The sequence below is a fragment of the Ixodes scapularis genome, unplaced genomic scaffold, assembly GCF_016920785.2.
Source record: "Ixodes scapularis isolate PalLabHiFi unplaced genomic scaffold, ASM1692078v2 PGA_scaffold1__304_contigs__length_218370807, whole genome shotgun sequence".
Classification (NCBI taxonomy): domain Eukaryota; kingdom Metazoa; phylum Arthropoda; class Arachnida; order Ixodida; family Ixodidae; genus Ixodes; species Ixodes scapularis.
Window position 1 is genome coordinate 97,364,540 of NW_024609846.1, and position 14,625 is coordinate 97,379,164.

At 46.8% G+C, this 14,625-nt stretch overlaps 1 protein-coding gene across 1 annotated transcript in view; it reads right to left on the bottom strand.

The window, feature by feature from the left end:
- Positions 1-14,625, bottom strand: part of LOC8040957 (beta,beta-carotene 9',10'-oxygenase) — a 115,359-nt gene that overhangs the window by 9,488 nt on the left and 91,246 nt on the right. The window contains exons 8-10 of the mRNA XM_040501238.2: positions 14,277-14,388; positions 9,419-9,519; positions 6,013-6,127 (exon numbers count right to left, since the gene is read on the bottom strand). Coding sequence (XP_040357172.1) covers positions 6,013-6,127; positions 9,419-9,519; positions 14,277-14,388 — 328 coding nt within the window. The remainder of the gene's footprint in view (positions 1-6,012; positions 6,128-9,418; positions 9,520-14,276; positions 14,389-14,625) is intronic.

Below are 14,625 nucleotides of genomic sequence, written 5' to 3' on the forward strand. Positions count from 1 at the left end.
TGGGTCACCGACCGACGAGTGCTAAGACATTCGGCAGCTCTTACTGTTAGGCTGCGGCCAGTGAGGAACGCGGCGATATAGTCATATGTTCTTCCACCAATTCCGTACCGTGTAAGTTGACGCAGAATGGTATGGTGTGGTAGGGCATCGAAAGCTTTGCATATGTCCAAAAATATGCAGTAGACTGTTTGGTGAGTTGAACGTGCATCTTCAAGGCTCGAAACGAGATCAGCAATGGCGTCAAAGGTGCACCTCCTTCTTCGGAATCCGCAGAGTTGATCTGGCAGTGCTCCTTTGGATTCAAGCAGCCACGTAAGTCTTGAAAGTACTAGTCTTTCCATTAATTTCCCGACACAACTGGCGAGAGAAATTGGCCGGTAGGATTCAATCCGATCACCGGGTTTTCCTTGCTTTCTGATAGGAACCACTACAGAGGTGAGCCATGCTGCAGGGATTTTTGCCGTTCTCCATATGTTGTTGATAGACTCCAGTAAGGCCTCTCTATGCGGGAAGGAAAGATTTCTCAGTGCTTGAAACGTTACGCCGTCCGGTCCCGGAGCGGTTCGACGGCGCGAGCGTCGGAGGGCAACATCAAGTTCAGTGATGGTGAAATCGGCGTCCATTTCTGAGCAAGGATTTGTTTTCAATGGAACTGGAGGCTTGTCCCTGTATCCCTGTGGGGGCGGAATTGGGGCAGCGAACGCATCAGCAAGAAGCTCCGCGGTTTCTTGAGTAGTGCGGCCTAGGGCTAGCGCTAATCCTGCAACGGGATGCTCGGGTTGCTTTTTATCTTTCAAGACTCTGACGATCCTCCATGCTCTCGAAATACCCGATGGGGAACCAAACGACTCACACAGTTGGTTCCACTGTAGGCGTTGGAGGCGCTTAGTATATCGTCGAAATTTGGCATCGATCTTGCGATGTTCATTCCAATCATCCAGATCGTCTGTTTTTCGGGCTCGTCGCTGCGCGCGGCGTCGAGCAGCCCTTAGGTTTAGGTACATGAGGTCGGGAACAGGCCGGGTGTATGGTACTCTAATGGTCTTTGTTGACAGCTGAATGGCTCGTGCAATCATGGCTGTTGTGTCTTCTGTCGTGCTGCCAGCTAGAGCAAAGTTCATGTGAGATCGGAATACATCCCAGTTGGTAACTCGAACCTCTCTGTAAGTTTTGTTTGTCTTTTTGGCAAACTTGCTGGTAATCATGATCGGTATATGATCACTGCCCCAGGAATCGGCTAGCACATTCCAATCTGCCAATATATCCGGGGACAGGAACGTCAGGTCTAATACACTGCGGCCAACTCCAAGTCTGATGAACGTTTCCGCACCGTCATTAAGGGCCTCTAAATGAAGTGAAGATGTCATACTATCAAGATCAAATCCTCTTCTTGTATTTTTGCGGTCACCCCATATCTTGTTGTGGGCGTTGAAATCTCCACAGAGTATAAGATGGCCTCTGCTTCTCTGCTTTACATCGGAAAGCTCTCCGACATCCCATTTGCAATTTGGAGGGACATACACTGAGACGACTGTGAAGTCCACGTTTTTGTATCTAACAGATACAGCAGCATATTCAGCACTACTCTTCGAAACTGAAGATAGGTCTACTGGCGATTGAGGAAGGCCGGCGCGAACAAAGACTACAGATCGTGGCTTGCAGTCCTTCCTTTTTGTAGAACTGTAATAGGCTACGTAGGGCGACAGGCGGCAGTTGGATGGATCGTTGTTAGGTTCCTGAATCGCCAGTATATCAATCCTAGTGGAGAGTAGATGCCTCTGAAGATCTGGAAGGCGGGGATTTAGGCTGCAAGCGTTCCACTGTAGTATTCTTGGAATTTCGGGTTTATCGTTTGTACGTTTCTTGAAGTTGTGACTTTGAGCCGAGGCCATCCGCTCCTAGCGGTGGAAGGGTCCTGCTTTCAAAAAGGATTCCATTGCAAGCAGGGCTTGCACTTCTGGTAGGTTGTCTGAATCAGGGATCGCTTTGATGATGGCCCTTAACGCAGCAAAAAGCATTGGAATAAGGACGCTACCAAGGTCACCAGCCTGCTCTTGTCGTTTGCGCCTTGGAGCTGATGATACCGACATAGGTTGTCGGATGGTCGTCTGAGTGGTAGGGGCTGATTTCAGTAATTGCATAGTTGACGGAATTCCTCTGGCTGCTTCAGGTGCGTCTTCATGTGGTCGACGTTCTCTGTGTTTTTCTTTCACTCCATTCGTCGTCTTCTTCAATGCGTCACTGTAAGTTGGCTTTTGGGCTCGCTTATCCGTTGGAACCGGGACAGGCAAGGGGACGCGCACAACTTCAGGGTTTAAGGTGGCCGCGAACCCACGATTTTCCTTGCCATTTAAGACGTCCTGTCTTTGGATAACCGAGGCAGCCTTTCTGCGTTGACACCCAGAGAAGGTAGCGGCATGCTGGTTACCGCAGTTTGCGCACTTGGGTTCTTGCCGATTGGTGCAAGTCTTGTGGTGGTGCGGACCTGCGCACACTTTGCAGCGCCGTGGTCCACGGCAGTATTGCGCAATGTGTCCGTACCTTTGGCAATGATAGCACTGCACTGGAGGACCAAAATACTCATCAACAGTGTGACTTGTGAAGCCTAAGAGAACGCGTGTAGGCATTGGTTGGTCTGGGCGGAAGTGGAGGAGCACGCTTTCTGTCTTGCGGTGTTCCATGTTGCCGTCCTCTTGTCTTCTATACGAAATTTGCCGTTGAACAGAAATAACTCCAAGATTTGTAAAATAGTCTAGTAGTTCTTCGTCGGTATACTCGATCGGTACTCCTTTGATTTTTTCCAAATTCCGTGAGTAGGAGTGGGGTACACTTGTCGCCACTTCAATAGAGCAAAGGGTCGATATGGCTAGTAATCTGTTGGCTGCTTGCAGAGATGCAACACTCACGAAAAGGCTCCCGTCTTTGTTCATCCTATGTGAGAGTAGCTTCTCCTGTGCAACATCAATGATCTCTTTGGCCACTTCGTTAGGATTCACCCTCCACAAGGATGCATTGGAACTGTTGGGTTTGAAAACCACTGGAATGCCCGCAGGGCGGTTTTTCTTATAGTGGACTGGGGTAAAGGGCCGATTATCTTCATCGGCTTCCAGAACTTGCATGGGATCTTCTGGAGACTCGTCTTCATTGGAATGTAAAATAGCATCTTGAACGGAATAAGTAGAGGTCTTGTCATCATCATAGTCGTGATATGAGTCTGGGTCTGTACATCGTCTTTTAATAGGAGCTTTCTTGAGGTCACCGGGGATAAGGGTCGGCGGTGGTGGGGCGGTACATTGAGGTGGTGACTTGCCATGTGATAGACCAGGATCCCCTCTTTCGGGTGTTTCAGCCGGTGGCGGTTGGTCCATTGCCCAGGTCGTCGGTCCGGTGTTTACAGGGAAAGGGCGACCATGCGCCGCGTCCGGGACCTCGACGCTTGACGTCAATAAGAAAATCTGACTGGATAATATCACGAAACTTTGAAAAATCCTATTTTTCCAAAAGAGCAAGAAGAATGGCGTTGATTGCCTGAAAACGTCGTCGTCTTCCCCCTATTCTCGCTTGTGTTTCTTTCATCAGTTCCATTATAGTGATTCAACTTTCAAACAATCATTCTGAAGACCTGCGACCCAGATTTCGCCCAGACCCGGTAACACTAAAAAAGGTGAACTCCTCAAACCCTCCAAAACCACCATTTATTTTCTGTCTTCTGAACCCTTCATTTCACGTACTAAGGTATTCTTCTTATCCCCGCTTGACTCGTGGATCTGCGACTGGAACGCACTCCCAGATTCTTTGGTGACCGAAAAAGACACAAATTTGTTTAGAAATGTAAATATTTGTTTTATTGCAGAGGCAGCATTGATCGTTACGTGTGCACTTTTGAATGTTAGAAATACTGTGTCATACCTGCTCTTCTTAGCCAACGTTCTGTTTTTATCTTCTCTAAAATTAGTATAAATGTTTGTGCTGTATTTTTTACCTTGTAACAAATCTCCGCTCCTGTATTACATCCGCAAGGATGCCTTTGAGCTAAATAAATTAAATGAAATTAAATCACATTTCAAATATTTTGGGTGGTATGTTCCGCCCGCCGAGAGAAAACAAAAATTGTTTCAGCAAATAACCGCGCCCAGGCACTTTCTTACATGTCTGCTCCTATTCTCCCTTTTATGAAGGTCGTGCGGTCTATTGTGCTGGCGGCGAATCGTCAGTATTTTCCCACAGAAGGGGATAAGGATAGACTGGCGACTTGAATTGGAGTACCTATTTCTGAATAAGGCTTACTCGCACAATCCAATAAGGTAGAACTTTACTGGCTATTTGTCCTACGCCGCACCAGTGTGTACAGAAAAGTTGAACCCGCCAACTACAATGGTATGTCACATACCCACTGGAAAATTTTTAGGCAACCCTCATCAAAAGCGTCCGTCATATTCTTATACGTAAGTGCGAACAAATAGTTCGGTTAAAAAGCGCTGCCTGAATCCTGGCATCTACGTTAGAAAGGCAAAAAAACAATATCGAACTTGTTTTTGCAATCTGAAATGCTACGGACAAGAAATCGCACTTGAAATGTAGCGGGTAATTGCGCACCTGTAGTAGCAACTCCAGCCAAACACTACAATCTGATCGTTCGTCTGTATCGCGCTTCATATATTAAGCTGCAGCACGTTTTGAGCGTATTTCAATAAGTGGGAGATCTTCCTTTACCCCGCACCACGTGTTTGATGCTAGACTTTCTTCCGTCACTTTGAGTTGTGGTATTGGCAACTCCAAGGAAGGGTCCTAAAATTGCTTAAAAAGGAAAAGCCGATAATGATGAAGTGTTACTGCGTATACGCCATCATTAACAAGACATGCTGACTCGCGCTGTTGCCACAGAACTACAACTTAGTGCTACAAATGAGTTCAAGGTGTTTTTACCTTTACTGGAACATCGGTAAGTCATCGGACGTAACTCGTCCTATTTGATGGCATACAAAAAAAAGAAGTCCCTCGGAATGCTATAGAAATAATCAAATAACTCAAATGCTGACCGCGTTTATTGGGGCTACAGCCGTTTACGGTCACATTGATCGCGTAAAGCAAGATTTAGTCTAAAGGCCCGTTAACACACTTGCGACTCCTTAGGGCCGAGTACTTTAAAACCTTATAAAAATTTGTACGACGAAAAAACACAACATCACTCTGGCGCCATCTATCGGGGACCCTGAAACTGCACTTCACTAGAGTGAAAGTTTTGCGGTATTGGCAATGAGAAATGGTCGTCAATAACATTGACAAAAGTTTTTCAAACCAAGAGACAAAGAATAATGGGCGAAAAATATAGGAAATATACGGGACCGCCAAGTGTTCCGCGGCTACCCGATAGGTGGCAGAAGTGTGTTTTCTTGTCGTATGAGGCTTTAAGATGATTAAAGGCCCGCGGTCATAACAAGCCGCATGTGTGTGAACGGCCTTAACTGTTTTGTGGGTTTGTTGCAAAAGAGACGTGTAATGCAGTCTTTCGCCGGGAACATTCGTTCTCAACTTTGGCGTTATATTACATGTTGGCGCTCGAAAAGACATCGCCACGAACAACTTGACCGACACAAGAATACCAAGACTACCGCAAGGTTTGGACACTCATTCTGGTATAAAGAAGATGCTACAATAGAGTGCTTCAATGTTGCTGGGCTGGTGGCTCTTCCAAAGTAGGGACAACTCTGTCGTCTGCTAGCGTACCCGCCATCTTGCCTCCCAACCTATGGCACCGTTTGCGAGCTGTTTGCGCGGATATTGAGAATTACCACTTGTGAAATGACGCGAAATAGCTTTAATACCAAGCAACGTCATGCGTTCCATGAAGTATGTGTTTGCCATCGGCGCCAGTCAGGACGCAAGAGGCAATATGGTAACCGCGGTCAAGAAAAAGCGGCGTCGCCCTCCTAAAAAATATCAGCACTCTAGCAAGGCGCACCCAGCAAGCAACGCTGAGGAACTCTAAGCTACAACTTTGCTACAACTGACCATCATCTTCTTCTTCGCCCTCTGGATCCCCGATGAAGACGGCCTCGCTGGGAAACTGCGTGTCCGACTCCCGCCACAGCAACATCTCGCGTGTTTCCACGTCCAGTTTGCAGATCTGCAAGAAACATCGGACACTCAATCCCCCAACACACGACGCGTGCATTAAAACCGCAGCAGGGAGTTTCAGCATACCGCAAAGTGCCGTCCAAAACGGTAATTATACAGGCAGCTGGAGCTGGAACTTCGTAGAATGCTCTTAAACTCGCGCAATGATCGTTGTCGTGGTCGCCGTAGACTGAGGTAGCGCTATGCTAATACTTTCAATTGTTTCAATTATTTTATGGTTTAAAACGAACAAACATTGTCAATGCTCTTTAGAATTACATGCCCCAATATTTCCGTCATGCCGGTTTAACCCTAAAACGAGAGTGGTGACCTTTCCTCTACGATGAGGAAAAAGGGACATTGAAGACAAACACACAAGACGAAAGCCTCTTGACTGTTTGTTTTCAACGCCCCTCTTATCATAAATTAGAAACCAACACCGCTCAACCATCTACACTTCCTCTACCACTCGCACGATACGACACATCAGCCACCGTCGTGTCGCGCGTGTGTTTTTTTTATGCGTTAGCATTAGAACGCTCGTTTTGACGAAAACCCGGCGGTGTCTATCAGTTTGTCAGCTCCGTGAATATAGGAAGAAGGAAGTGGAGAGGGGGACGCGCGCGACGCTCCCATTGGTCCGAACCGCTGACGTCAGCACACGTCACACTCTCCGTCTCTCCCCGGCGCTGACAAACTGACAGGCACCGCCGGGTTTTCTTCAAAACGAGCATTTTTGTTTTCGTCAAATCTGCGTCGCACTGCTGGCACAGAGTCAGAGAGGAGGAGGCGCCGCGGCGCGGCGGAATGCGGGCGTCATTAGTTGCCGCTGTGCCGTCGACGGTTGTTCTACGCTTTGGGTTTCCGTCGCAGCGATGCGTAGGCTGTGATGCATGTGTGTGTAGTTAAAACGGTGGATGCGGTGTCCTCCACGAGTTATTTGAATGCGGTTCCTTCCCCAAGTGGTACGGATGTGGTTCTTTTCACGAGTCATATGGATGACCGTATCCAAGGGCGTTGACGTTCTCTGACAGGCAGAGTACGGGTGAAAAAATCAAAAAAAGGTCCATTGACGGCGTTTTAGGGAATGCGTTAGCATGACTCTTGGGAAACGCCACACACGCCCCCTTTAAAAAACGCTAACACTGACCATGTAACCAGGCCAAAAGGAGGCAGCAACATAAAAAGCCAAACGAAAAAACCAGTACAAAAAAAAACAAGGGGTCAGCGTTAGCGTTTCCCGAAGGGGGGCGTGTGTGGCGTTTCTCAGGGGCCATGCTAACGCATTCCCTAAGAATCTACCGATGAATCTTCCTTTTTCTTTTATAGTCATCCACCGATGAATCTTCCTTTTTCTTTTACATTCATCTTTTTTTAAAAGCTGTTACAATTTCATCCCCTGCTTAACCTATTCCAATCGGCCAAGTTCGCTGTGACTTTCTTCACCTCCATGTCTTCTCCTATTCGCAGGACGAGTGCGGCGTCTGAAATCAGTTCGTGACAAAACAGTATAGAGCAATATCATTTTTATACCCTTCACCTCCCTTGTTTAAACCAGACCTCAAATGGGTCAGAACAGTAGGTTAGAAATGTGTTGCTATGAGCTTGGTAATTGTTTACGGGAGTAAGGAGTCGTAGAACGCAATAATAAAATGTATTTACATATTAACAGAACCTAATACTGAAGGATATTCCTCGAGCGGTTTTGTGGTCCAGATCCTGATTGTGTCTCGTACCGTGCTTCTTGTGCATCTCATTTTTGATGGCTGCTGATTCTTTTTCAGCGCAGGCCCTACAAGCTCTACAGAACGGGAGGGGGAGACCAGATCCAAGAAACCAAATGGGAGGCCGCAATAAACTTTAAGTTTAAAAGTAAAGCCTTAATCGCCCAGCTTAAGAGAGTGGGATTGTAAGGTGTGGGATTTTCTGTTTGAAGGTCTGATTGGAGTAAGTGCATTAGTGTCTCCAGAGCTATTACCGCCTAACGCGAGTTACGGTCAGTGGACGAAACCTGCGACAGCTTTAGTTAGTCAGAGCTTTGCAAAACTACAGTATACAAAGGGCGGATGCATGCTCCTTGGTGACGAAGTTTCTGGTATTCATTTTCACACCCACCCATATCTAGTAAAGCATTCGAAAAGACGGTGAGAGTGCAGGCGAGCTGGTGGTAGCTAATCATGTCTTATTACACCTGAGACTGCGGTGGAAGAAATCGGAAGAACTTTCAGTAGAAGGAGCAGACACAGAGAACGCCTCTGTGTCTGTTCCTTCTACTGAAACGTTCTCTGTGTCTGTTCCTTCTACTGAGACGTTCTCTGTGTCTGTTCCTTCTACTGAAAGTTCTTCCGATTTCTTCCACCGCAGTCTCAGGTGTAATAAGACATGACAGCATTCGAGAATTATTGAGAATCATCCAAACGTGTGATATGTATATAGCGGAATTAAAGATATCGCAGTAGAACATTTAAATAAAGTTTAAATAGGGTAAAAATACGGATTTACTCAAAAATTGTTTATTCCTCACAGTACCGAAGGTGCCCATAGTGCTCTTGTTTACTACTATACAAGCTCACAACTAAGGCACTTGGCCAATGATTGAAACGCGGTGTCTGAAGGCACAGTGGTATGCGTGCTAAATGAGGTCAGTAATCTCGCTGCTTGTGAAAAAGACAAACTTATTAACTGATTCGTTAAAAACCTTAGAGCTACTGGCGTCTAGTATGACCTGTGGAAGCGCAGTTTTGAACGCCTTGTTCTGTTGAAGTAAACGTGAAAAGAACGGTAGGTGTAAGATGCGCTCGAACTTGAACATGTCCGCAATCAAGGATTGAACGGCACAGTCACTTGACTTCCAGCAGGTAACCACTAAAGAAGATGGTGCAGCGAGCGCGAATCTCGTTTGATTTTCCTCTCTTTGTCCTAGCACACCAGCCTCTGCCAATCGTTTGGTGGAAGGCACAGATGGCAACACGCTTAGGCAGCCTTGCGAGCACCGTGGATTTGTGCTCAGCTGCTTGCAGGAATCGTAATAGTACAATAAATATTATCTTCGCAGATTGAGGAAAGATAGAAACGATAACTGGTATCAAGTATTGATACCTATCATAAGGTAAGTACTTGTGACAGAGTTGAAAATACTGTAGATATCGATCGTAATGGGGCATGCCATCAAAATTACGCACGGCGGTCAGGAATGCCCGTAATTATTTAAACACATCCGTAGGAACTTCTGACCCAACCAAAATACTCGAGTCGCAACCGCGTAATTTTTTTGCTTTGTTTTTGTGTTGCTATTACTCACGGCATTCCGACACTCGCCGTGCCTCTCGAAGTTGCCGCTGCCGTACGTGTACCGGTACTGCTTGCCTTGGTACTTGGGATTGATGGTCGGAAGGTCGTATCCTGCAGAAACCAACCAGGAGAGAAGGCGGTCACTATGACAATGGGGATCCCCTTGCTACCCGAATCGGGATACTACTTGTAGAGGGTAGAGTGCGACGAAGGTGACATTGACGCATGCACTGACAATCAGGGTTCAGTCGACCTTGTCATAGGTCGAAGAGAACGTCGGCCGAGAAGGGGAACCGGACATCTTGACTATCTCAAGAAAAGACATGGTACACAAACCACAATGCATAATATACGAGTATATAGAACCACCGGTATTTACGTTTTCTCTGGCCTTGCTTCAGTGATACTGGCAATGACGTATTTCATGACCATTTTTTTTTTGGGGGGGGGGGGGGGGTATCAATGGCGCCGCATACATATCACCGGGAATTGAACTTGAGGGAAACAAGGCAAATGTCTCCTCCGGATCTTAACCTGCACGGAGAGGAACTGAAAGGGAGGGGGAGATGGGTGCTTACGTTGACGCCAGAAGACCGAGCTTTGATTGGAAGGATTAGTGGGTAGGCGCAAAGGCTAGCTGGCCTTTGTTTGTAGTAACTGCTTCCTTTCAACTAGAGGAAACAAGAGCTTCCTCTGCGCATCACGCAGGGCATGGCGCTCAAACGTCAAATGCCGGCGCCCCGTGTTTGAACGCCATACACTGTGTGAGGAGCAGACGACACTCTTGTTTCGCTCTGATTGCAAGTAGACAGCGGGTAGATATAAAGGCGGCTAGCCTTTGCGCCTACCCACTATTCCTTTCGATCATAAATCGGCGATCTGACGTCCCCCGTACGCTCTCACCTCTTCCTCTCCCTCAGTGTCCCTCCGTGTACGATTCCCTAGCCTTAAAAAGGCCACCTTGCATCTTTAGTGTAAAAAACACACACACACAGAAAGGACCGAGAGCTGACATCAAGGACGAGAAAGATCAGTAGTAAAGATTTTCTGACGCTTTTATGAACCTATTGCATAATCTGGGATATTCGCCTGCAGCTCTGCACGTTTCCGCTGTTTGCAAAAATCACAGTCCACACGTGCTTAACCATAGAGTCATTATAATGTACGCTAGAGGTTCAAATGGCGCTAGTGTACTGTTCCGAATTGAAGGAGACAGCAACCAGTCGGTAATTGACTTCCGGTAATGTATTTATATGGGAAAAAGCGAGTGCATTTTCTAACTGCGCTTGATTAAAAGAGCAATTATATCATGTATAATTCGTACGTACTAGGTAGATTGGAAATTTTCAAAGTCACGCGGACGAAATAATTGGTCAGTTACGGCGTTTTTATTTCAAACCCATGGCATTAGAAACGGTGCTAAAACGGCTTCATATATGTATTTACTTGCATTGTCAGACACTGCTAGCACTTACACGGCGTCGGCGCTTTCCAGCATGAGGGATATGCGTGCCAAACGAACGAAGGACATGTGGAAAACCCAGAGAGACCGCAAGAACTACGCAGTACACTAGATCAGTGACTGCTTGTGCATGCAGAAGATAAAAACAAGTTGAGGGCCACTTTATATAGTCCGATTTGCACTAAATAAGTCCTGCTTTATTCTTTCTGCTCATGAATATCTGCAACGATGCTTGTCCTGCGTTCAAAACATCGACGACAAACTCGAAATATTTGAAAATAGGGATGAGCCAGAGAACAGGTACCCGATAAAAGCTGCCCGGAATAGAAAATAATAAAACACCTTTCATAGACCACTTTTTTTTTTTTTTGCGTTTTGAATGTTTTTTAATTACTCGTAAAGATGAACGACGGGGTCATTTTCATATATGTGACAGGACCTGCATATCAGCAATATATAAGCATCACCGGAATGCCGGCCAGCCTAGAAAGCACTCTACATTTTTTTTTCGATTGTTACTTTCCTTAGAGTCGTTGCTCGTTTTTACATACCTGCTATGAAACCGAGGTTTGGGCCTGAAATATAGCGAAGTTTAACGTCGTTTACTGATAAAAACAAATGTTGTAACTAAAGCAATAACGATTTTACAATGCTGATAAAGGTACATACTCTTCGGTACGACCCAAATAATAAAAGTTATTCATGTTACTTTCAGGCGAAGAGACAAAATGCACCCGCGTTTTCACGCAGGAACGCACAGGAGCAACGCAAAAGCACACTGGTTACTGCCTGCTTCAATTCAGCTTCTGGAAGTCGCTTATACACTAGCGCCAGTTGAACCTCCAGAGTACATTATAATAACTCTATGTGCTAAACCACAGTCCGGCCAGCGCACGCTCGCAGTCATCCAGAACGTGCGCGTGCATAGCACACAAGGATAGCAATAAACCTTTTCCACGAGGGCGCAGCCATCTTGAACGTCGTCACTGCTGATATGCGGTAAAACATCGTTTTGATCACTCCACGCCGCTGGAAGGTGTTTACGAAAATTGTCTGATTGTCACACATTCTTGTTTTACCTCACCTGTATTTTCTCGCATATTCCAGGTTGAAATGTATTATTATTTTTTCGTCCCGCATACCAGATACGGAACCCACGTGACTGAGAACGACAGGAAACAGATACATCTATACGCTTTTATGGACGAGCTAGCCCGCGCTCCCATCTTTGAGACGTTCATTTCTAGCGCGGACGTTTGTTCTGCGGAAGTACGTTTCAAAGCAGAGACCAGGTGCTCTCGTGCAAGTGGCGTTCGCTGCAGCCTCAGCTTAAAGGGGTACGGAAAAGAAATGTTTGCATTTTTATTTATTTGCTTAGATGTGGTCCATGTTGTGCCGGCCGCCCAGAAACACTAGCCTATACTATAGTCCGTTGCAACCTAAGAACGAAGGGCGAGGGTAAGACGGGCCGGGGAGAAGGAAGCAGACGGAACGCTAAAGAGAGAAGGTTTCCCCCTCTCTTCTCCAGCGTTCCGTCTGCTTCCTCCTCCCCGGCCCGTCTTACCCTCGCCCTTCGTTCTTAGGTTGCAACGGACTATAGTCTTTCTGGGCGTGCAAAGACAGATATGCCAGAGTTTGCCCCGCATGCATGCCGCCACAGGACAGAACAGATGATGAAATATTAGAAGATTTTAGTCGACCGTACGCTATACTCCGTTCACCCTTAAAAAGAAGCTGAAGCGGTTCTGTGTATATTAGGAAAAGCACTTAAATTGCCTTCATTTGGTCTCCAGTATCACAAATATCGAGATTATTTTTAAATTTGGTGGACGGAGGCTCCAGAAAATCATTTTCAAACTACCGCTGAAGCACCTCCTTCCCGAAGCGTTACGCTCTAAAAGGAGTTTTCGGAATCTCCGCTCTCGCACATCTTCAGCGCCTATCAAAGCTATGCACGCGCACTCTCGCTATTTTCAAGAAGGCCAGAAAAAGATGTCACGAGTGGTGTCAGTGGGGGTGAATGTACCTGGCAAGCCTGCAAAATGAGGCGCTGTAAAACCCCTTTATGTATCGAAAATAGCTCAAGGTGCGCCGATGCACGAGGCACGTGCAACGTGCAGCCCTTGGGAAGATCATGGCGGCACAGCGCATTACTATACTCTGTTTCATACTTCGTGTGCAGCGTTGTCAAAGCCACTGGCGCGAGCACGGGGCTTGATCTTGTTTATCATTCGCACGCGTTCTCGCGCAAACAAAACCATAGATGAAGCCACGCGCTCGCGCCAGTAGCTTTGACAGCGTTGCACGCTAAGTGTGAAACGGAGTATAGCATCACTGAGGTAGATTTCGGACGCCATGTTCTTAAGGAGCGCGCGGCACGTGTCTCGAGCATTCCCACAACAATGAATGGCGCCACTTTTCCCAAGATAGAGGGGCTTTAAGGCGCTGCCCACACGAGCGACACGCGCTTGGCGGCCGAACTATCCTTTTTTGACGTAACTATGCTAGTCGAAGGTTCTTCGCGTTTTTCACGTTTAGTTACATCTTCGGGGAAAATGAACGCATATTTAGATTCACAGAATAAAAGTACTCTAAAATTCCCCTCTAACTCGTTTTTATTTTCTTTTTTTTTAAATTCACTTTATCTTACCCTTTAGCTGAGCAGTTAATGCCACAAGAACGAGAACTCAAGGTCACTGCTTTGAAGCGTTCTTCCGCGGAACGAGCGCTTGCGCTAGAAATGCACGTCTCAAAGCCAGGGGTGCGGGCTAGCACGCGCTTGTAACTTTGACTGCAGCCTCAGCTTAAGGGTGAACAGAGTATAGAGCTTTGCGTTGCTAGCAGGAGCTCGTGCCGTTGCTCCAGACGCAACTCACGAGACAGCTTTGTTATGTCACCACCGCCGCAATGCTTCGAGGGAACTTTAGTATTTTAGAACGTGCGACAACCTTGCTGGATCTGTGCGCGTGCAGAGCCCGAGACGGCTCGAACAGTCTCGGGCTCTGCACGCCTCGAGTGAACTAAAGTTATGGGTGCTTCGCTCACACGTCCATCGCTTAGTGAGATGGGTCTATTCAATTTCCCCTCTAAAGTTTAGTGAGGAAACTGAGCTGGTGTATAGGTCTCGTGGCGTCTGGTCACGTGAGGATAATTTCTTTTCTTTAAATTTATCGGAAAATACACGGAACGCCGGATAGACAGACGGACAATATGTTGGGATTGGGGGTTTCGTTAAAAAGCATTACTTGAATTTTTTAAGCCATTTTGGAGGCGCGCGTTTGTCAACAAGGTTATTTACTTCAATTTTTTTTATACCGATAAGGCGAGCCTATGCAACGCGCCTTCTCAGTATTTTCTTTTCTGCCTTGGTTATTTTGCAAACGGTCTATTGGCGCACGACGTTTACCTTTGTACCCCATCTCCTCGTGCGTCAGCCAGATGGTGGTGTTGTCTTGCCGGTAGGCACGGGCCTCCGTGTACTTGAGGCCCACGAGGTTGCCCTCCTTCACGCTGTTTGCCTTCGAGACAGAAAACGAGGAGGATTTTGAAATCATCAAACACGTGCCCGCTCTCGGGTCGGGAAAGCGAGAACTGCCGAGCAGCAAATCAAACTCGCACACCAAGGTGAAAGTCGGTGAAGGTCCGACTGTAGAGGCGACCAGTTATCTTCAATCGCCCTAAGAACTCTTCGTGTCTGCATTTTGTTGTGTGCTCGTTTTTATTGCGCAAAACTTAAAAGCCAGGGTACAATAACT